The sequence below is a fragment of the Moschus berezovskii genome, chromosome 12 (genome assembly GCF_049115385.1).
Source record: "Moschus berezovskii isolate FMDL1 chromosome 12, NW_MosBer_1.0, whole genome shotgun sequence".
NCBI lineage: Eukaryota > Metazoa > Chordata > Mammalia > Artiodactyla > Moschidae > Moschus > Moschus berezovskii.
The window spans coordinates 30,128,064-30,152,269 of NC_142471.1; the positions used below are offsets into that span (position 1 = coordinate 30,128,064).

The window sequence follows — 24,206 nt, forward strand, 5'->3', positions numbered from 1 at the left end:
GACCGAAAAAAATGAGGAGAAAATACATGCAGAATACATAGCCAGCCCCTTGTAGGTCATTATAGACTTTGACTTTTATTCAGAGTATGATGGGAGTCACTGGTAGCTTCTGAAGAGAGGAGTTATATGAATTGATTTCCATTTTAATATAATCATTACAGAATGCTATAATAAAAATAAATTGCCCAAATGTGGTATATTCATAGAATGAAGCCCTATTCAACAATAAGGAAATGAAGTACTGATGCACGCTACATTCCGGATGAACCTTCACAGCATTATATTAGATGAAAGAAGCCAGTCAACAAAGACCACACTGGTATGATTCCACTTAAATGAAATGTTTCAGAGCTGGCAAATTAATACAGACAAAAAGTAGATGATTGCTTAGGCCTGGGGTGCAGGGTGTTGGTAGGGAAATGGCATGAGAATTGAAAGGAAATGTAGAAGGATTCCTCATATATACGGAGACATTATTCTCCATTGTATATATATATATAAAAAAGATAATAAAGGATCAGTTCAGTTCAGTTCAGTTCAGTCGCTCAGTCGTGTCCAACTCTCTGCGACCCCATAAATCACAGCACGCCAGGCCTCCCTGTCCATCACCAACTCCCGGAGTACACTCAAACTCATGTCCACAGAGTCGGTGATGCCACCCAGCCATCTCATTCTCCGTCGTCCCCTTCTCCTCCCGCCCCCAACCTTTCCCAGCATCAGAGTCTTTTCCAGTGAGTCAACTCGCCGCATGAGGTGGCCAAAGTATTGCAGTTTCAGCTTTAGCATCAGTCCCTCCAATGAACATCCAGGATTGATCTCCTTTAGAATGGACTGGTTGGATCTCCTTGCAGTATAAGGGACTCTCAAGAGTCTTCTCCAACACCACAGTTCAAAAGCATCGATTCTTCGGCGAAAAACATCTATTTCTGCTTCATTGACTATGCCAAAGCCTTTGACTGTGTCGATCACAATAAACTGTGGAACATTCTGAAAGAGATGGGAATCCCAGACCACCTGACCTGCCTCTTGAGAAACCTGTATGCAGGTCAGGAAGCAACAGTTAGAACTGGACATGGAACAACAGACTGGTTCCAAATAGGAAAAGGTGTACGTCAAGGTTGTATATTGTCACCTTGCTTATTTAACTTATATGCAGAGTACATCATGAGGAACGCTGGGCTGGAAGAAGCACAAGCTGGAATCAAGATTGCCAGGAGAAATATCAATAACCTCAGATATGCAGATGACACTACCCTTATGGCAGAAAGTGAAGAGGAACTCAAAAGCCTCTTGATGAAAGTGAAAGAGGAGAGTGAAAAGGTTGGCTTGAAGCTCAACATTCAGAAAACAAAGATCATGGCATCTGGTCCCATCACTTCATGGGAAATAGATGGGCAAACAGTGAAAACAGTGTCAGACTTTATTTTTTTAGGCTCCAAAATCACTGCAGATGCTGATTGCAGCCATGAAATTAAAAGACGCTTACTCCTTGGAAGGAAAGTTATGACCAACCTTGATAGTATATTAAAAAGCAGAGACATTACTTTGCCAACAAAGGTCCGTCTAGTCAAGGCAATGGTTTTTCCCGTGGTCATGTATGGATGTGAGAGTTGGACTATGAAGAAAGCTGATCACCGAAGAATCGATAATAAAGGATACCATGAATAAATATACATCAGTAAATTGGATAACTTTGATGAAACAGACAACTTCTTATAATCACAATCAAAGCACTGTGGTACAACATAAGAATAGTTCTAAAAAATTACACATATTTATATGAGAGGAGTGTGTGTGTGTCTAATATAGAGATTTACAATAACTCCAGAAGGATAAATACCAAGGTGTTAAAAATGGTTATCACTGGGTGAGTAGAAAGAAATCTGGGTATTTTTAGATACTTTCTTGTTGAATTTTTTTTCTTGCTCATCTTGAAATTTTCAATATTTTTTAATTGGCATATATGGCTTTTTTTAAAAGAAGACAAAAGTAACGAAAAAAACTTCATTAAAAAAAAAACACCCAGAAAACTGTCTGCTGCTTAACCCAAGAAAAATTACATTTATATGGACAAAATGACTTCCTTTAAAGAAGTCACCCAAATTGTCTTGCAAAACAAGTATGAGAACCATCGCCACACACCTTCTGGCTAGTTCCTCTGGCATTCTCTTCGGAACCAAGGCTTTGTCCAGTTCAATCTCCAACACAATGTAAGTCCCTGCTTCTACATATTGCTGCAAAGACATTTTTCTCTAATTTATTCTTTCCAGGAAAATACATATTCATTAAAAAATTTTAGTACTATAATGCTCACAATATAAATGAGAAAACTGTATATTTAACTATATATACTGTTATTATGACTCAAAATATTTTTTACATAGAAAAATATCTGGAAAGAAAGATAGTAATGTTTGGGGGGGCTTCCCTGGTGGTCCAGTGGTTAAGGATCGACTGCTAATGCAGTGGACATAGGTTTGATCCCAGGTCTGGAATGATCCCACATGCAGAAGGGCAACTAAATCCATGCACCACAATTACTGAGCTTGAGTACTACAACAACTGGAGCCAGTGTGCCTACAGCACTTGCTACGCAACAAGAGAAGCCTTTGCAAGGAGAAGCCTGCACCCCACAACAAAGAGTAACCCCAGCTTGCCATAACTAGAGAAAGTCCCAAGCACAGCAACAAGCAGCTAGGGCAGCCATAAGTAAATAAATAAATAAATATTCTTTAAAAATAGTGGCAGTGGTTATCTCTTGCAGAAAAAGGTTTTCAATTTTATTCTTGAAAACATCTACCCCAGTTGAAGTCTTGTTTAATTTGTTTAATACTATTCTTAGAATTCTTTTAAGTGAATGTCATTCTTTCTTCTAGCAAACATCTTTCAGGAGTCTTGCAGAAATAATATCATAACCTTCTGACATTCCCACCCACACCCTCCTAAGTACCATCTATCAACTTCAACCTAGGACATGTCTACCTAGATTTTTGCCAGTTTCCTAAATATATCAGGTCCAAAACTGAACTTATAATTCCCCTATAATAACCACTATCTTTATTTTTCTCTAATGATTCTGTCATCTTTCCAGAAAGTGAGGCTTGAAACCCAAGTTAGCTTTAACTTTTATTCTTCAACACCCACAGCTTTCAAATTTCATACCTTGCCTCTGTGGGTTTTTTACTTTCTTTACTACAACCATGTCCCTAGATTAAACTGTCATTAATCTGACACACTCACGAGGTATTATTTCTACGTGACTTAAAAACTTAAATGTGCATCTCTAAGATAAGGCTTAACAGTCCCTCATTATCCATAGAATGAAGCCCACACTTTTCAGCAAGCCTTTCAAAGCATTTCTAAACCCCAACTCAGTCTCTCTCTTCTTTATCACCTCCTTCTAGAGCCATTACTTTCTTTTCATTTCTCTATATCACGGTGGTGGTGGTGGTTTAGTCACTAAGTCGTGTCCGACTCTTGCAACCCCGTGGGCTGTAGCCTGCCAGGCTCCTCTGTCCATGGGATTCTCCAGGCAAGAATACTGGAGTGGGTTGTCATTTCTCTATATCGCACACTGAATTAATTTACATACCCTGAGTTCTGCTACCTTTTTTGAGTCTTGACTCAAGTTATTCTCTGATCCTGAAAATCATCTTCCACCTCCATTTGGCAGAGGGTTCTCTTTATATTTCACTACTTAGCTTGGACGCCACCCCTTCCTGAAGACTTCTGAGACTGCCTCATCTGACTCCTGAGTCCACACAGTGCTTTCATTTGTACCTCTGCTACAGCATTCATCAAGTGTCTGTCTTACAGTTAGTTATATACCAGTCTGTTCTGCCCACCAGAGTGTTGAGTATCCTGAGAGCATACGAATAAATGCTGTAGATGATGTATCTCTACATCGCTAATAGTGGTTAATAAGCATAATTAATGAGACATAATTTTTTAATGCTAGGAAGGACCTTGAAATTAATCTGTTATCCACTCATTTTAGAGTCTCAACAAGACAAAAACATGACCTTACTCAAGGTCATAAGCTAGTCATGGCAAATATGGGATGATTACTCAGAAAATGAACTTTCCTGAGCATTTTCCACTATATGATACAATCCTGCTTAGTAAAGGACTGATGGATTCAAACAATTTTCAAATTCTTCATGCAGAGTTACCTGTCCTTCTGGATTGTTGCAAAGGGAGGGTTCAATTTCCAAAGGAGTATCTGAGCTCTGAGATTTTATACTAGGTGCTTGCTGAAAGAAAATAAGCACACATCAAAAACTCAATTATTATATGGTCTCCGCAACAGCTGGAGCAAGGACCATTATGTTGCATCAAAACGTCAATTAAACTGAAGCAATTCATCAAAAGAGAAACAAGTGCAAGCCTCTGGAAAGTAACAAAACCAGCAAAATCATCAACATCTCAACAACCTACCACATCCCCAGGTCTAGGCTTTCCTTCCATTTCCTTTTCTTTGACTGTTTTATCCTCTTTCAGGTTCTTAGAAACAACTGGTTTAGACACTGGAGAATTAATTCCTCCTACTTTATTATTCTGAGTCAAACTATGGCCAGTATCCCGGAACAAGCTAAATAAACACTTGGTCTGAAAAGAAACAAAAAATGTAATTACTCACAGGCAAATGAAACAAACTAAAAAAACAAAACAAAAAAAAAAAACCAACTTTATTCTTTTCTTACTGAGTTTTTTAAATTTTTACAATGTTGTGTTGCTTTCTGCCATACAACAATGCAAATCAGCCATAATTAAATATATGTCCCTTCCCTCCTTCATCTCCCTGCTTTCCCTATCCCACCCCTCCGGGTCATCACAGAGCACCGGACTAGGCTGCCTGTGCTGCACAGCAGCTTTTCACCAGCTATCCCTCTTACACCAGATAGTGCGTATATGTGGATGCCACTGTCCCCATTTGTCCCACTCTCTCCCTCCCCTGTGTTCACAAGACCATTCTCTTCATCTGTGTCTCTTTTCCTTCCCTGCTGTTCATCAATATTATTTTTCTAATATACATTAATATAGTATATTGTTTTTCTCTTTCTGACTGACTTCACTATGTATAATGGCAGAGGAACCTCTGAGCACAATATTCTTTAACATCATTTAGTTTTCCAGATAATTTTAGTGTAGTACAATCAGAGATAAATAGAAGCAAAAAAGCTTAATTGCCTTGCCATACTGGTTGAACTGATGAAACCATTCACAGAAAATTAGCTGCCTACCCTAGTTTTTAAACTAGTAAGAGAAATTTCAACCTTGCTTGTTTTGGTTTCTCATAACTTGGTACCAGAAAGGGTTTAAACTTTGACACATAATTTCAGATTAACTTTAAGCAATAGAATTTATTTCTGTACAAGAAGTATTATCTATCTAAATACTACTGGTTTATCACTTATAACTGGAAGAATAGTGCAAGTTTAAAATAAAACTATGCATGGGAAAATTCAAACTATAGAAAAACAGCTAGAAAAGAATCTTAAAATAATCTTTATAATTAAACAACAAGGATGAATCTAAATGTAACTTACGATAAGTGAATGAAATAAGACTGACCTACCCCAAAAGAGAGGGAAGGAGTGGACAGAGGAGGGAGAGAAGGATAACAGATGAGGACAATGGATATTTTATCATGATTGTGGTGATAATTTCACATATGCAAACCTACATTAGAAGTTTTACATTGTACACTTTAAATATATACAATTTATATGTCAGTCATACCTTAACAAACCTGCTAAAAGATAGTACGGCAATATTAAAGAAAAACAACCAGTCCATTCTAAAGGAGATCAATCCTGGGTGTTCATTGGAACGACTGATGCTAAAGCTGAAACTCTAATACTTTGGCTACCTCATGCGACGAGTTGACTGACTGGAAAAGACTCTGATGCTGGGAGGGATTGGGGGCGGGAGGAGAAGGGGACGACAGAGAATGAGATGGCTGGATGGCATCACCGACTCGATGGACATGAGTCTGAGTGAACTCCGGGAGTTGGTGATGGACAGGGAGGCCTGGCGTGCTGTGATTCATGGGTCGCAAAGAGTCAGACACGACTGAGCGACTGAACTGAACTGAACTGAACTGAAACACCATTCACAATCCTGCCACCTCTACCATAATTGCTGCATTTCATATATTCTAAGATGCAAATTTTTTTAAATGTTAACCTCTCTGGAAAAGAGAACATTTCACGTAAGTGGTATTACACAATATGCAGTCATTTATGTCTCCTTTCACGCAGCATAATGTTTTTGAGGTTTATCCATGTTACAGCATGTATCAGTAGTTCATTCCTTTTTAAAAACAGCTTTGTTGTTTCGTTGTCCATACAGTTTACCCATTTACAGTACAGTCAAAATTCCATGATTTTGGGGGAAAAAAAATCTGCTTTCCAGGTCTAAACAGCATCTTCCTATGAGAATCTGTTTTTCTGCTTGGTTGAAACAGAATGAAGCACTTACAATTTTGGATCTTTTCTGTTTAGGCAAGGGGGATGGTAGTAAAGACTGCTAGCCCACGAATATTAAAAACGGAATTCACTGGGCAACATCTAAGCAAGCTCCAGAATGGAGCAGACAATCAATAAAGGTGAAATAAGGTTCTGTTTCAGCAGCAAGTCCAAAAAGACAAGGAAATGAATTCTCCCAGTTTTGCTCTGGAAAAATAAAATTCAATGATTTTGGCATATTACATTAATTGTAGTTCATTCCTTTTTATTGCTAAATAGTATTCCCTAGTATTCCTTATGGAGAAGGAAATGGCAACCCACTCCAGTGTTCTTGCCTGGAGAATCCCAGGGAAGGGGGAGCCTGGTGGGCTTCCGTCTATGGGGTCACACAGAGTCGGACACGACTGAAGTGACTTAGCAGCAGCAGCAGTCAAGGCTATGGTTTTTCCAGCAGTCATGTATGGATGTGAGAGTTGGACTATAAAGAAAGCTGAGCGCCAAAGAATTGATGCTTTTGAACTGTGGTGTTGGAGAAGACTCTTGAGAGTCCTTTGGACAGCAAGGGGATCCAACCAGTCCATCTTAAGGGAGATCAGTCCTGGGTGCTCATTGGAAGAACTGATGCTGAAGCTGAAACTCCAATTCTTTGGCCACCTGATGCGAAGAGCTAACTCATCTGAAAAGACCCTGATGCTGGTAAAGATTGAGGGCAGGAGGAGAAAGGGACAACAGAGGATGAGATAGTTGCAACCCCAACTCAATGGACATGAGTTTGGGTAGGCTCTGGGAGTTGTTGATGGACAGGGAGGCCTGTCGTGCTGCAATCCATGGGGTCTCAAAGAGTCAGACACAACTGAGCGACTGAACTGAACTGAACTGATTCCCTAGTATAGATGTGCCACAATTTGCTTATTGATTCATTAGTTGTGGGCATTTGGTTTGCTGTGACTTTTTAGCTACTATGAATAATGCTATCAACATCCATATACATGTCTTTGTATAAAAGTAGGATTTCAGTTCTCTTGGTAGGTTCCTAGGAATGATTTGCTGGGATGTATGGTTAAGTTTGGAAAGATCCCTAGGAGAAGGGAATGTCTACCCAGTCCAGTATTCTTGCTTAGAGAATTCCATGCACAGATTATGGGGTTGCAAAAGTCAGAACACGACTGAGTGACTTTCACTTCAATTCACATGGTAAATTTGGGGAATCTTAGGTGGCTCAGCCGTAAAGAATCTGCCGGCAGTGCAGGAGATATGGGATCAATCCCTGGGTTGGGAAGATCACCTGGAAGAGGAAATGGCAACCCACTCCAGTATTCTTGCCAGGAAAATCCCATGGACAAAGAAGACTGGTGGGCTACAGTCCATAGGGGCGCCAAGACACGACTGAGCACACACATACACACAAATGTTAAGTTTAATATAGATTATGTTTATATCTAATGAAGATTTTCTATATTAAAGTAATTTTGTTTATTAAATTATTATTAATTGTAAACATCATTATTAAACATAAATTAATTATGTTTAACAAAGATTTTCTAAATAGTTGTTCTGCCAAGTATTAAGAGTAGAATACTGAAATTTCTAAATGTTAAGTGCCAAATTACCTATTACCTCTTTCAATTCTGCTGAGTTTGGCTTCATGAATAATGAGCTTCCATTGTTAGATGTACATACATTTATTATTTACACATATATTATATATAATAATCTATAACTTATAAATCCTATCTTCCTGATTAATTGACATGCTACGCTATATCTGTAATAATATTACTCATCTTGAAGTCTATTTTGTCTGATATAAATATAGTCACTTAGCTCTGTTTCTATTTGCATAGTATATCTTTTCCATCCTTTTACTTCAACTTATGTGTCTTTGAATCAAAATGTATTTGTTATAGATAGCATATCATTGAATCTTGATTTTTTATTGAAATATAGTTGATTTACAGTTGTCAGTTTCAGGTATACAGAAAAGTGACTCAGTTACATAAATTTTTAAGATTATCTTACATTATAGGTCACTACAAGATATTGAAAACAATTCCCTGTGTTCTGAAGTAAACCCTTGTTGCTTATCTGTTTTATGTACAGTAGTTTGTATCTGTTAATCTCATACTCCTAATTTATCCCTCCACTCACTTCCTTTCCCCTTTGGTAAACATAAGTTTATTTTCTAAGTCTGAGTGTGTTTATGTTTTGTATAGAGATTCATTTGTATTATTTTTTAGATTCCACACATAAGTGATATCATATATTTGATTTCTCAAATCCCAACTTTTTAAAAAAATCCAAACTCATAATCTTTTTCCTTTCATTGGTGTGTTTAGACTACTCACATGTGTTATTATTAAAATATTTACATTTATATTTGACATTTTGCTTTTTGTGTTCTATATATCTTGTCTTTTTTGCTTCTCTGTTCCTCCTTTAAGTGCCTTCTTTTAATATTAAATAAATATATATGTACACTTTTATGCACGTGTATGGTGAGTGAGTGCTAAGTCGCTCAGTCATGTCCAACTCTTTGCGAACCTACTGACTGTAGCCTGCCAGGCTCCTCTCTGTCCATGAGATTCTCCAGGCAAGAATACTGGAGTGGGTTGCCATGCCCTCCTTGAGGGGATCTTCCCATGTGTATGGTACCTACACACATATTTTTTTTAGTGGTTGCTTTAGAGATCACAATATGCCTCTGAACTAATCACAATCTATTGCACATTGAGCATAACTTAATTCTTGTAAAAACAGAAACTTTATTGTACTACAGCTCCATTCTATTCTTCATTCTTTATGCTACTATTATCGTGCAGAAAGTGAAGAAGAACTAAAAAGCCTCTTGACGAAAGTGAAAGAGGAGAGTGAAAAGTTTGGCTTGAAGCTCAACATTCAGAAAACGAAGATCATGGCATCTGGTCCCATCACTTCATGGCAATCACATGGGGAAACAGAGGAAACAGTGTCAGACTTTATTTTCTTGGGCTCCAAAATCACTGCGGATGCTGACTGCAGCCATGAAATTAAAAGACGCTTACTCCTTGGAAGGAAAGGAGTAATCTAGATAGCATATTAAAAAGCAGAGACATTACTTTGCCAACAAGGGTCCATCTAGTCAAGGCTATGGTTTTTCCAGTGGTCATGTATGGATGTGAGAGTTGGACTGCGAAGAAAGCTGATCGCCGAAGAATTGATGCTTTTGAACTCTGGTGCTGGAGAAGACTCTTGAGGGTCCCTTGAATTTCAAGGAGATCCAACCAGTCCATTCTAAAGGAGATCAATCCTAGGTGTTCATTGGAAGGACTGATGCTAAAGCTGAAACTACAATGCTTTGACCACCTCATGCGAAGAGTTGACTCATTGGAAAAGACTGATGCTGGGAGGGATTCAGGGCAGGAGGAGAAGGGGACGACAGAGAATGAGATGGCATCACCGACTCAATGTCATGAGTTTGAGTGAACTCTGGGAGTTGGTGATGGACAGGGAGGCCTGGCATGCTGCGATTCATGGGGTCGCAGAGAGTCGGACACAACTGAGCAACTGAACTGAACTGAACGGAATGCTTTCAAAATGTGGTGCTAGAGAAGATGTTTGAAAGTCCAGTGAACAGTAAGGAGATCAAACCAGTCTCCTAAAAGGAAACCAACCCTGAATATTCATTGGAAGGACTGATGCTGAAGCTGAAGCTCCAATATATTGGCCACCTGATGTGAAGAGCTGACTCACTGAAAAAGGCCCTGATTCTGGGAAAGATTGAAGGCAGAAACAGAAGGGGATGACAGAGGGTGAGACGGTTGGATGGCGTCACTGACTCAATGGACATGAGTTTGAGCAAATTCCAGGAGAGAGTAAAGGATAGGGAAGCCAGGTGTGCTACAGTCCATGGGGTCGGAAAGAGCCAGACACAACTGAGTGACTTTCACTTTCAGAGTAAAGGGAGGAAGAGGTGGTTCAGAAACAGATGCTGGCAAGAATGCCTCAAACTCCACAGTTTTTCATGCATTAATACTTCTCAGTTTGTTGATGTCTTTGGTCAATTTCCAGAGTGCTGAAATGACATTTTGTCAATGTGTTGAGCTTTACAGTTGCTTCTAGGGGGAGAAAATTTGACTACTTTGTCACTCAGACATAGCCAGAAGTGATTCCTCTTAAGTAGTTTTCATATATTTAAAAAATTATGTATTTATAAAAAGTTGTGATAATAGTGGGTATAGTTTTATATCCTTTTACATTTAACAGACTATCACATGTATCTGTTCATGTTTTTTAAGTTTTTCCTAAGAATAATTTGAATCATCTTCTTCAGATGCATATAATAAAAGTAATAAATAAAAATGTCTGTGTGTCAACTATATCTCTTGTGCTTTACATATTTTATCTCTTTTAATATGTAAAACAATTATAGGAAATAAGTACTGTCTCCATTTTACTAATGCATAACGTTGAGAGAAATTTAGTGACTTACCCAAAGTCAGTAAATGGCAGCTAGTCTAGAAGTTCGAGAATTCAATCTGGCAACTGCCTAACATCAAAGCCTATAACCTTTCGATTATGATATACTGTTTCCCTCAGATTCACCCAAAACACCTTGAAACGACTGATAGGATAAAGTAGTTTAGAGTTTAGGAATAATAGTCATCGTTCTGATACATATTTAAACATTTCCCCTGATTTTTTAGGTACATTGTAATCTGGTTTGTGATGGTTTCTTCTATATATCAGTCAGTTGAGTTCAGTTCGGTCGCTCAGTTGTGTCTGACCCTTTGCGACCCCACGAATCGCAGAACACCAGGCCTCCCTGTCCATTACCAACTCCCAAGTTTACACATATTCATGTCCATCGAGTCAGTGATGCCATTCAACCATCTCATCCTCTGTTGCCCCCTTCTCCTCCTACCCCCAATCCCTCCCAGCATCAAGGTCTTTTCCAATGAGTCAACTCTTCGCATGAGGTGGCCAAAGTATTGGAGTTTCAGCGTCAGCATCAGTCCTTCCAATGAACACTCAGGACTGATTTCCTTTAGAATGGATTGGTTGGATCTCCTTGAAGTCCAAGGAACTCTCAAGAGTCTTCTCCAACACCACAGTTCAAAAGCATCAATTCTTCAGCGATCAGCTTTCTTCACAGTCCAACTCTCACATCCATACATTACCACGTGAAAAACCACAGCCTTGACTAGATGGACCTTTGTTGGCAAAGTAATGTCTCTGCTTTTTAATATGCTATCTAGATTGGTCATAACTTTCCTTCTAAGGAGTAAGCATCTTTTAATTTCATGGCTGCAATCAGCATCTGCAGTGATTTTGGAGCCTAAAAAACTGAAGTCTGACACTGTTTCCCCATCTATTTGCCATGAAGTGATGGGACCGGATGCCATGATCTTAGTTTTCTGAATGTTGAGCTTTAAGCCAACTTTTTCACTCTCCTCTTTCACTTTCATCAAGAGGCTTTTTAGTTCCTCTTCACTTTCTGCCATAAGGGTGGTGTCATCTGCATATCTGAGGTTATTGATATTTCTCCTGGCAATCTTGATTCCAGCTTGTGCTTCATCGAGCCCAGCGTTTCTCATGATATACTCTGCATATAAGTTATATAAGTAGGGTGACAATATATAGCCTTGAGGTATTCCTTTTCCTATTTGGAACCAGTCTGTTGTTCCATGTCCAGTTCTAACTGTTGCTTCCTGACCTGCATACAGGTTTCTCAAGAGGCAGGTCAGATGGTCTGGTATTCCCATCCCTTTCAGAATTTTCCACAGTTTATTGTTACCCACACAGTCAAAGGCTTTGGCATAGTCAATAAAGCAGGAATAGATGTTTTTCTGGAACTCTCTTGCTTTTCCCATGATCCAGCGGATGTTGGCAATTTGATGTCTGGTTCCTCTGCCTTTTCTAAAACCAGCTTGAACATTGGAATCTTCTATGTATAGAAGATTTTTATTTTTTGGCAATCTAAATCTTTTATACCTTTCATTCTTCTCAAGCACAGGAAGTTTTCCCTTAATTCATATATTTAATTAATAGTCATTTCTATATCTATAGACTTCACATTTAACTCACTTTAGTAAATTCACTTGGAATTTATCATGATCTATGCTATATGCAAAATTTTTGCTTTCTTTTTTGCATTTAATTATCTACAAGGCATTAATGTTTAACTTTTTAAAACTTTTTATTTCCTAAGTATATATACTTCATTACTGGTTTTTCTTGCTGCACTGGATCTTCACTTTTGCACTGGGGTTCATCTAATTGCAGAGCGTGGGGGCTGCTCTCTAGTTGAGGTGCCAAGCTTTGCCTTATGGTGGCTTCTCTTGTTGTGGAGCCCAGGCTCTAGGCACGTAGGCTTCAGTAGTTGTGATGCACGGACTTAGTTTCCCTGCAGCATATGAGACCTTCCCGAACCAAGGGTTGAACCTGTGTCCCCCATGTTGCAAGATGGATTCTTTAACCACTGGACCACCAGGGACGCCATAATGCTTATCTTTTTAATGGGTGCAAGTTCCACCACTTTTATTTACAATAATCTTTTAATCCATCCTGTATTATTAGATATTTAATCTTAAGTTTAGTTTTACTATTATTGATCCCCAAACGTTTTCATGAATATAAGGGCTTTGATCCCATTATTTATTTCAGACAAATCCCTATAAACCTGACTTCTGATTCAAAGGATACTTACACAGAGTTTATTACTCATTTGGTTTTCAAATAGAGATGATGGGTCTTTCATGACTCTATTACTGAGTAATAGCTGTCCTAATAATGATGAAATAGTAACATGTTTTTATTATTGATTTTTATAAAGCTGCACTTTCTCCTAAGAAGCAACATGATAAAACTGATTTTTCTCTTAAATAAATAATTTGTATTTTAACATCTGGAAATTGTGAGAACCATATTATAGCTCATTAATCAGTACATGGATTTAAATTTTTGCATACTTAACACAATAGACTTCTTGCATTATTCTGAAGATTTTGTATCCCACTTTATTGAGGTAAAATTGAAATTAGGCTTACCTAAAACTGCAATACTTTGGCCACCTCATGCGACGGGTTGACTCACTGGAAAAGACTCTGATGCTGGGAAGGGTTGGGGGCGGGAGGAGAAGGGGACGACGGAGAATGAGATGGCTGGATGGCATCACCGACTCTGTGGACATGGGTTTGAGTGTACTCCGGGAGTTGGTGATGGACAAGGAGGCCTGGTGTGCTGTGATTCATGGGGTCGCGGAGAGTCGGACACAACTGAGTGACTGAACTGAACTGAAGAGATACTTGGAGAAGGAAATGGCAACCCACTCCAGTGTTCTTGCCTAGAGAATCCCAGGGATGGGGGAGCCTGGTGGGCTTCCGTCTGTGGGGTCACACAGAGTCGGATATGACTGAAGTGACTTAGCAGCAGCAGCAGCAAGAGATACTTGGGCTGCAAGGAGATCCAACCAGTCCATTCTAAAGGAGATCAATCCTGGGTGTTCATTGGAAGGACTGATGCTAAAGCTGAAGCTCCAATACTTTGGCCACCTCATGTGACGAGTTGACTCACTGGAAAAGAGTCTGATGCTGGGAGGGATTGGGGGTGGGAGGAGATGGGGATGACAGAGAATGAGATGGTTGGATGGCATCACCGACTCGATGGACATGAGTTTGAGTGAACTCCGGGAGCTGGTGATGGACAGGGAGGCCTGGCGTGCTGTGATTCATGGGGTCACAGAGAGTCGGACACGACTGAACGACTGAACTGAACTGAAGAGATACTGCAGGTTGGTTCCAGACTACATCAATAAAGCAAATAATTGCAGTAAAGCAAGATATGGGCTTTTTGGTTTCCCAATGCAAATAAAAGCTATGTTTACACTATACTGTAATCTATTAAGTGTATAATAGCAATGTCTCAAAAACCAATGTACAGATCTTAATTTAAAAATACTTCTTCACTTAAAAATACTTCACTTCCTCACTAAGGCCAAAATGATTAATTAGTAACAACACAGATCACTATAACAAATAAAACAATAATGTTTGAAATACTGTGAGAATTAACAAAACGTGACAGAGAGACACAAAGTGAGCAAATGAGGCTCGAAAATATCACCCACAGACTTGCTCATCTCAGGGTTACTACACACCTTCAATTTGTAAAAAGAAAACACAACATCTGTGAAGGATAATAAAACAAAGTACAATAAAATAAGGTATGCCTATATAAGAGGCTGCCCCAGTGGCTCAGCGGGTAAAGAATCTGCCTGCCAATGCAAGAGACACAGAAGATGTGGTTCAATTCCTGGGATTGGAAGATCCCCTGGAGGAGGATAAAGCAACCCACTCCAGTATTCTTGCCTGGAGAAGCCCATGGACTGAGAAGCCTGGTGGGCCACAGTCCAAAGTGTCCCAAAGAGTCAGATCCGACTGAGTGACTACACACGCATACTCATGCCTATATCAGTTCAGTTCAGTCACTCAATCATGTCCGACTCTTTGAGACCCCATGAACTGCAGCACGCCAGGCCTCCCTGTCCATCAACAACTCCTGGAGCCTACCCAAACTCATGTCCATGGAGTCAGTGATGCCATCCAACCATCTCATCCTCTGTCGTCCCCTTCTCCTCCTGCCCTCAATCTTTCCCAGCATCAGGGTCTTTTCAGATGAGTTAGCTCTTCGCATCAGGTGGCCAAAGTACTGGAGTTTCAGCTTCAGCATCAGTCCTACCAATGAACACCCAGGACTGATTTCCTTTAGGATTCACTGGTTTGATCTCCTTGCACTCCAAGGGACTCTCAAGAGTCTTCTCCAGCACCACAGTTCAAAAGCATCAATTCTTTGGCAATCAGCTTTCTTCACAGTCCAACTCTCACATCCATACATGACCACTGGAAAAACCATAGCCTTGACTAGACGGACCTTTGTTGGCAAAGTAATGTCTCTTCTTTTTAATATAAACTACATCTTTAAAGTATATGATTTCATCAGTCAGAATAACCAATAGTCTCGTCATCTCTAAATTTTTTCTCATATGTCTTTTGTAATCCATTCTTCCCTCTAGCCCTGTTCCCAAGCAACCACTGATTTGCTTTCTACTTTCTGATAACTGTATTTCATTGGCATCTTACAGTATGCACCCTCTTGTATGGTTTCTTTAATTTATCATAATACATTTGAGATTCATCCATGTTGCATGTTTAATAGCTCATTCCTTTTCATTGCCAAATAGTATTCCATTGTATGATTATACCACATAATTTGTTTTTCTGAACACCTGTTGATAGAAATTTGGGTTGTTTCCAGTCTTGGGCTTTTTGTTATCCTAAAGTTTTTAAGATTCAAGGGCAAAAGACTTCAAGGCTCTATATTTAACATCCCAGTGCATCAACTGTTTTCAAATATCAACTGCAAAGATGTGTGTGCTAAAGATATAAGTAAACACATATATAAGAATAAATTAGGATGATAACTTCTATACTAATTTTTCTTACCTTTTCATAGACTGTACTATCTAGGTAAGGGTAAACATGAAAAGCTCCCCGAATCTTCTTTACACCTGGATACAGCAATGGCACCATATTAACATAAGCCACACCATGAAATGAAAACTGACCTTCATCATCAGTCTAAAGGAATAAAAACAGATAGCTGTTAGTGTTACAGAATAATGTAACATAAGGTCCGGAGCTCTGACTGAGCAGTGTAAAGACCTGACTTTAGGAACTAGCTATGCTACTTGATTTGAGCCAGTTATATAGACATTTTGGGTCTCTGCTTATTTATTTATAAGTGGGTTTAATAATACCACGATCACTGAGACAATATATATTAATAGTGTTAATTAACAGTAAAGATAGTAGTTTGATCAGCAAATACTCTAATAATGTACATTCAACCAGTCAATTTCACCATGTTGCTTCTTAGGAAAAAATGAAACTTTGCAAAAAAACAATAATAACAATAACAAAAGCTTAAAAGAAATCAGCCTTAGCTTTAGTTCACAGCTTTAGTTCACAGGTTCATATAAATGAAAAGAGCCTTACAAATCATCTGGACCAGTGATGACAAACAGGATTTAACTTATGCTTAAATTCTGATATTAGTGGAGGTGTTTTAGAATACTGTGTTGACAAAGATTCTACATCTTTATCTGGATTCAAAAGGATGGGTTCAAAAGGAAAGAATATTTTGATTGATCAGTAATATCTGCCATGAATGAAGGAGGATGAATGACAGTCTGCCATCATGTATTTGTCAACCTTAATCTCATCTAAATTCTCATTCCAAAAATGAAGAACATGTCAGTAAATATATGTTAACATAATTTTTAATGGTTGTATGCTTTGCCATAGAAAACACTTACAAGGAAAAACTCAATTAAATGAAGGAAAACACATTTAATTTCTACAAGGTTAAAAGTAATCTCTTTGATTTTGCTGATTATAACAATATACAAAGGACTTCCCTGGTGGTACAGTGGATAAAAACCCACCTGTCAATGCAGGGGACATGGATTTGATCCCTAGTCCAGGAAGATTCCACATGCCATGGAGCAATTAAGCCCATAAGCCACAACTATTGAGCCTGTGTGCTGCAACTACTGAACTCTGTACACCTAGAACCTGTGCTTTGCAATGAGAAGCTCACAACTACAAGGTAGACCCCACTCACCACAACTAGAGAAAGCCCACACTCAGTAATGAATATGCAGCATAACCAAAAAAAAAGAAAACAAGACAGAAACAATAATCAGAAATTAGACTTAAATTAGTCCTGTCTTCATATGATAACATTATGTTGTTTTAAAAATCATATCGCTGATGAATATAAATTTCAAAATCCTCAACAAAATATCAGGAAACTAAATTCAACAATACATTAAAAGAACTGTACCTATGACCAACTGGGGTTTAACACAGGGATATATGAATGGGTTCAGTTCAGTTCAGTTGCTCACTCGTGTCCGACTCTTTGCGACCTCATGGACTGCAGTATGCCAGGCTTCCCTGTCTATTACCAACTCCTGGAGCTTAATAGCCACAAATCAATCAATGCAATATACTACATTAACAAACTGAAAAATAAAAATCATATGATCTTCTTGACAGATGCAGAAAAAGCATTTGATAAAATTCAACATCCATTTATGATTAAAAACCCTTAACAAAGTGGGTATAGAGGAAATGCAACTCAACATCATATAGGCCATATATGACAAATCCAAAGCCAACCTCATCCTCAAAGGTAAGAAGCTGAAAGTATTTCCTCTGACACCAAGAACAAGACAAGGATGCTCACTCTTACCACTTTTACTCAACATAGTATCAGAAGTCTTAGGCACAGCACTCAGAAAACAAAAAGAAAAAAAAAAGGAATCCAAATTGGAAAGGAAGAAGTAATAAAGCTGCCACTGTTTGCAGACATGGTATTGTATATAGAAAATCCTAAAGATGCCATCCCAAAACTACTAGAACTAATAAACAAATTCAATAAATTTGCAGGATATAAAATCAATATCAGAAATCCACTGCATTTCTACATACTAACAATGAATTATCAGAAAGAAGAATTAACAAAACACTCCCATTTAAAAATGCATCAAAAAGAATAATATATCTAGGAATAAATATAAGTAAGGTGGCAAAAGACTTGTACTCTGAAAAGTACAAGATACTAAGAAAAGAAACTGAAGATGACACAAACAAATGTAAAAATATACCATGCTTATGGATTGAAAGAATTAACATTGTTAAAATACTACTCTCCAGGCACTAAAGATTCAACACAATTCCTATCAAAATACCAAGAGCATTTTTCACAGAACTAAAACAAATAATTCTAAAATTTGCCACAAAAGGAGGCTCTAAAGGCTCTAAGAGGAGCCACAAAAGACTCTGAATAACCAAAACAATCTCAAGAAAGAAGAATAAAGCTGAAGATATCATGCTCCCTGATTTCAACTATACTACAAAGCTAGGGTAATAAAGACAGTATGATACTGGCACAAAAACACACACATAGATCAATGGAACAGAATAGAGAGTAAAGAAATAACACTCATATGGTCAATTAATTTATAACATAGGAAAGAACAATTTACAATGAAAAATACAGCCTCCTCAATAAATGGTGATGGGAAAACTAGACATGCAAAAGAATCAGCTGGCCTACTTTCTCAAAATGTATACAAGCATAAACTCAAAATGGATAAAGACTTAAATGTAACACCTGAAACCATAAAACTTCTAGAGGGAAACTCTTTGACAGCAATATTTATTGGATATGACTCCTCAGGCAAGAGAAACAGAAGTAAAAATAAATTGGACTATATCAATCTAAAAAGTTTTTACAAAGGAAAAGAAACTACGAGCAAAATGAAAAGGCCACTTACTAAATGGAAGAAAATATTTGCAAACTATATATTCAAAATGGGGTTAATATCCAAAATGTACAAAGAACTCATACAACACAACATAAAAAAACAAACAAACAACTGGATTTAAAAATGGGCAGAAGACATTAGGCATTTTTCCAGAGAAGGCATACAGATGACCAACAGATACGTGAAAAGATGTTCAATATCAATAACCATCAGGGAAATGCAAATCAAAACCACAATGAAATATCATCTGACACCTGTAAGAAAGCATGCATGTGTGCTCAGTTGTGTCCAACATTTTGCAACCCCATGGACTGTAGCTCACCAGGGTCCTCTGTCCACGGAATTGTCCAGGCAAGGAAACTAGAGTGGGTTGCCATTTCCTCCTCCAGAGGATATTCCCGACCCAGGAATCGAACCTATGTCTTCTGTCTTGGCAGGCAGATTCTTTACCAGTGAGCCATGTGGGAAGCCCCCTGTCAGAATAGCTGCCATCAAAAGATGATAAGTACCGGCAAGGATGTGGAGAAAAGGGAAGTCTTTTCTCAGTACAACAGTCCAACAATGTATTGTTGATGGGATTATAAATTGGTGAGCCGTTATGGAAAACGCTAGGGAGGTTCCACAAAAAATTAAAAATATACCTGCTATCTGATCTAGCATTTTCACTTTGGTGTATTTACTTGAAGAAAACAATATCATTAACTGGAAAAGAAATATGTACTTCAATATTCACCACAGGATTATGTAAAATAGATATGGAAGTGACCTAAGTGTTTATCAATAGATAAAGAAAGGGCTTCTCTGGCGGCTCAGTAGTAAAGAATCCATCTGACAAAGCAAGAGACATGGGTTCCATCCCTGGTACAGGAAGATTCCACATGCCATGGGGCAACTAAGCCCAAGTGCCAAAACTACTGAGCCTGTGCTCCAGAGCCTGGGAGCCACAACTACTGTGCCCACATGCCACAGCTACTGAAGCCCACACACTCTAGAGCCCATGCTGCAACAAGCCAGTACAATGAGAAGCCTGTGCGCTTCAACTAGAGCCTAGCATCCACACACCACAGCTAGAGAAAAGCCCATGTAGCAATGAAGACCCAGCAAAGCCAAAAATAAATAAATAACTTTATTTAAAGATAAAAAGATAAAGATGTGGCATATATATGTGTGTGTGTGTATATACACACACACATACACAGATACATATACAATGGAATATTACTCAGCCATAAGAAAGGAAATTATGACATCCATGACAACATGGATGGATCTAGAAAGTATTATGCTAAGTGAAATAAGTCAGACACAGAAAGACAAATACCACATCATCTCACTTATATGTGGAATCAAAAAGAAAGAATAAAACAAAACAAAAACAGAGAAAAACGGGTAGTTGCCTAAAGGGAGCGGAGATTGAGTGGGTGAGTGAAAACAACTGAAGGAGATTAAGAGGTCCACACAACCAGTTATGTAAAATGTGTCACAGAGATATACTATAATAATATACAACATAAGGAATGTGGTCAATACTACTGTAATAACTTTACATGGGGACAGATGGCTACTACACTTGGTGAACACTTCATAATGAATGTAAGTGTCAAATCATTATGTAGTGCATATGAAAAACAATATTGTGCAACAACTATATTTCAATTTTTTAAAAAAAAGGTATTTTGCAGTAGACGTTTTTTGACCTACTTCCTGTGGTTTTCCTCTTCAGCAGGATAGGAAGCAACTGTTGGCATAATCAGTGGGATGAATTGGAAATAAAGTAATTCGGACAAATGCATTTATTTTTATCATAAACAAACAAAAAACAGTAGAGAACTTGTTCCAGGCTCATCAAAGCTATATCTTTTCAAAATAGTAGCACATCTATGAAAATTAGCAGGCTAAAACATTTAAGTAGGCCAGTCTAAAATAAATTCATATTAGGTTGAAACATACAGCCAATATTTAGCTACTTTTGATGTGTTCAAAGGCTATTTCATAGTTTTACTTGTGGTAAAACTATAACAAAGGGTTAAAGGGAAACAGGATATCTGAGAATAAAGCCTAAATAATTTTTAGTGGACAACAGGGAACTAGGGTTGCCAGTCATTCTGATTTGCCAGGAACAAGGGAGTTTCCTGACACATGAGACTTGCAGCACTAAAACTGGGAAATTATTAATATTAAGCAAATTAGGATGAGCTGGCTACCCTAGAGAACAGCCATACAGTTCACATTTTCCTTTGGTATCAGAATTAGAAGCAGAGTAACAGGATGGGTCTCACACAGCATTTCTTCTACAAATATTTTTAAGTGAACAAATTTACCTTTTCAAATTTAGCAGATTTCCCTTTGGGCACAGCAACCAGAGGAACCCTTGTGATCTCTACAGGCCAAAATCGGCAATCAGCAATTCGCTTCTGAAAACTACAAATCAAGAATCAGCCCATTAGCATTACATGCAAAAATGGGGTTAGTATAATTGTTAAAATGAAGTATTCCTCTTTTTAAAAGTAATGGAATATACTAACGCATATATACGGAATTTAGAAAGATGGTAACCTGAACCCTGTATACGAGACTGCAAATAAGATATAGGCATATAGAACAGTCTTTGGGACTCTGTGGGAGAGGGTGAAGGTGGGATGATTGGGGAGAACGGCATTGTAGCATGTATTTTATCATAAGTGACCAGTCCAGGTTCGACGTATGATACAGGATGATTGGGGCTGGTGCACAGGGATGACCTGGAGGGAGGATATGGGGAAGAGGGAGGTGGGAGGGGGGTTCAAGAAAGGGAACACATGTACACCCGGGGCGGATTCATGTCAATGTATGGCAAAACCAACCAATATATTAATGTAAGGTAATTTGCCTCCAATAGAATAAATTTTAAAAAATAAAAAATAAAATAAAAATAAAAACAAAATAAATAAAAGTAATGGAATAATGATATGCAAAAATTCTTATTTGGTATGTGAACTTTTAAAACCTTCTCAAAGGTATAAAATCCAAAAATAATTATCCTATATTGCTAGGAGAAGCAAATTGTAGTTTTTGAGAGCAGTTTGACAGTATGACTCAAAAGTCTTTAAAATGTTCATAGTCCTTGACCCAGAAATTCTACTTCTAGCGATTAATTCTAAAGAAATAATCAAACAAGTACACACAAAGTACAAAATACATTTATTTTAACTGTGAAATTCATCACAGTAGGACTTCCAGTGTCACCTTGAACACATAAAGAGCTTGAAAGGTGTCATTCCTGTCCTCACAACAAGAAAAAATCTGCTCAAATCAAAAATCAATGACTTTTCTTAGATCCACCTAAGAATTAAGTTCATACGGCAAATCACCAGCTTGAAATATAGAGAAACAAGCAAGTAGAGAGAAGCATCGCTAAGATTAGCTTACAGGCATCAGAAGCCACTACAGCCAGTTTAACTGGTTCAGTTCAGTAACTCAGTCATGTCCGACTCTGCGATCCCACGAATCGCAGCACACCAGGCCTCCCTGTCTATCACCAACTCCCAGAGTTCACTCAAACTCATGTCCATCGAGTCGGTGATGCCATCCAACCATCTCATCCTCTGTCGTCCCCTTCTCCTCCTGCCCCCAATCCCTCCCAGCATCAGAGTCTTTTCCAGTGAGTCAACTCTTTGCATGAGGTGGCCAAAGTATTGGAGTTTCAGCTTTAGCATCAGTCCTTACAATGAACTCCCAGGACTGATCTCCTTCAGAATGGACTGGTTGGATCTCCTTGCAGTCCAAGGGACTCTCAAGAGTCTTCTCCAGCACCACAGTTCAAAAGCATCAATTCTTCGGCGATCAGCTTTCTTCACAGTCCAACTCTCACATCCATACATGACCACGGGAAAAACCATAGCCTTGACTAGACGGACCTTTGTTGGCAAAGTAATGTCTCTGCCAAAGAAGACATAAAGATGGCTAACAAACACATGAAAAAATGCTCAACATCCCTCATAATCAGAGAGATGCAAATCAAAACCACAATGAGATACCATTTCACACCAGTCAGAATGGCTGCTATCCAAAAGTCTATATGCAATAAATGCTGGAGAGGATGTGGAGAGAAAGGAACCCTCTTACACTGTTGGTGGGAATGCAAACTAGTACAGCCACTATGGAGAACAGTGTGGAGATTCCTCAAAAAATTGGAAATAGAACTGCCATATGATCCAGCAATCGCACTCCTGGGCATACACACCGAGGAAACCAGAATTGAAAGAGACACGTGTACTCCAATGTTCATTGCAGCACTGTTTATAATAGCCAGGACATGGAAGCAACTTAGATGTCCATCTGCAGATGAATGGATAAGAAAGCTTTGGTACATATACACAATGGAGTATTATTCAGCCATTAAAAAGAATACATTTGAATCAGTTCTAATGAGGTGGATGAAACTGGAGCCTATTATACAGAGTGAAGTAAGCCAGGAAGAAAAACACCAATACAGTATACTAACACATATATATGGAATTTAGAAAGATGCAAATAATAACCCTGTATACGAGACAACAAAAGAGACACAGATGTATAGAACAGTCTTTGGGACTCTATGGGAGAGGGTGAGGGTGGGATGATTTGGGAGAATGGCATTGAAACACGTATGTTGTCATATGTGAAATGAATCACTAGTTCAGGGTCAATGCATGTTATAGGATGCTTGGGGCTGACATGCGGGGATGACCCAGAGGGAGGATAAAGGAAGGAGGGAGGTGGAAGGGCGGTTCAGGAGGGGGAACTTATGTAAACCCGGGGCAAATTCATATCAATGTATGGCAAAACCAACCAATATAATATTGTAAAATAATTTGCCTCCAATAAAAAATAAATTAATTACCTAAAAAAAAAAAAAATATGCTATCTAGGTTGGTCGTAACTTTCCTGCCAAGGAGTAAGTGTCTTTTAATTTCATGGCTGCAATCGCCATCTGCAGTGATTTTGAAGCCCAAAAAAATAAAGTCTGACACTGTTTCCACGGTTTCCCCATCTATTTTCCATGAAGTGATGGGACTAGATGCACCATGATCTTAGTTTCCTGAATATTGAGCTTTAAGTCAACTTTTTCACTCTCCTCTTTCACTTTCATCAAGAGGCTTTTTAGTTCCTCTTCACTTTCTGCCATAAGGGTGGTGTCATCTGCATATCTGAGGTATGGCTGTCTGGGGAGCAAAATGGCTGTCTGGGGAGGGCTTACAAATAGCTGTGAAGAGAAGTGAAAAGCAAAGGAGAAAATGAAAGATATAAGCATCTGAATGCAGAGTTCCAAAGAATAGCAAGGAGACATAAGAAAGCCTTCCTCAGCAATCAATGCAAAGAAATAGAGGAAAACAACAGAATAGGAA

General features: G+C 38.5%; 1 protein-coding gene across 7 annotated transcripts in view; it reads right to left on the minus strand.

Annotated features, from left to right (window-relative positions):
• CFAP70 (cilia and flagella associated protein 70) overlaps window positions 1–24,206 on the minus strand; it is a 96,614-nt gene that overhangs the window by 51,674 nt on the left and 20,734 nt on the right. For all 7 annotated transcript variants that reach the window (XM_088841995.1, XM_088841994.1, XM_088841996.1 and 4 more), the window contains 5 exons: window positions 21,162–21,261; window positions 15,950–16,084; window positions 4,438–4,608; window positions 4,173–4,253; window positions 2,143–2,234 (listed from right to left, as the gene is read on the minus strand). In XM_088841995.1, the coding sequence (XP_088698121.1) occupies window positions 2,143–2,234; window positions 4,173–4,253; window positions 4,438–4,608; window positions 15,950–16,084; window positions 21,162–21,261 (579 nt within the window). The remainder of the gene's footprint in view (window positions 1–2,142; window positions 2,235–4,172; window positions 4,254–4,437; window positions 4,609–15,949; window positions 16,085–21,161; window positions 21,262–24,206) is intronic.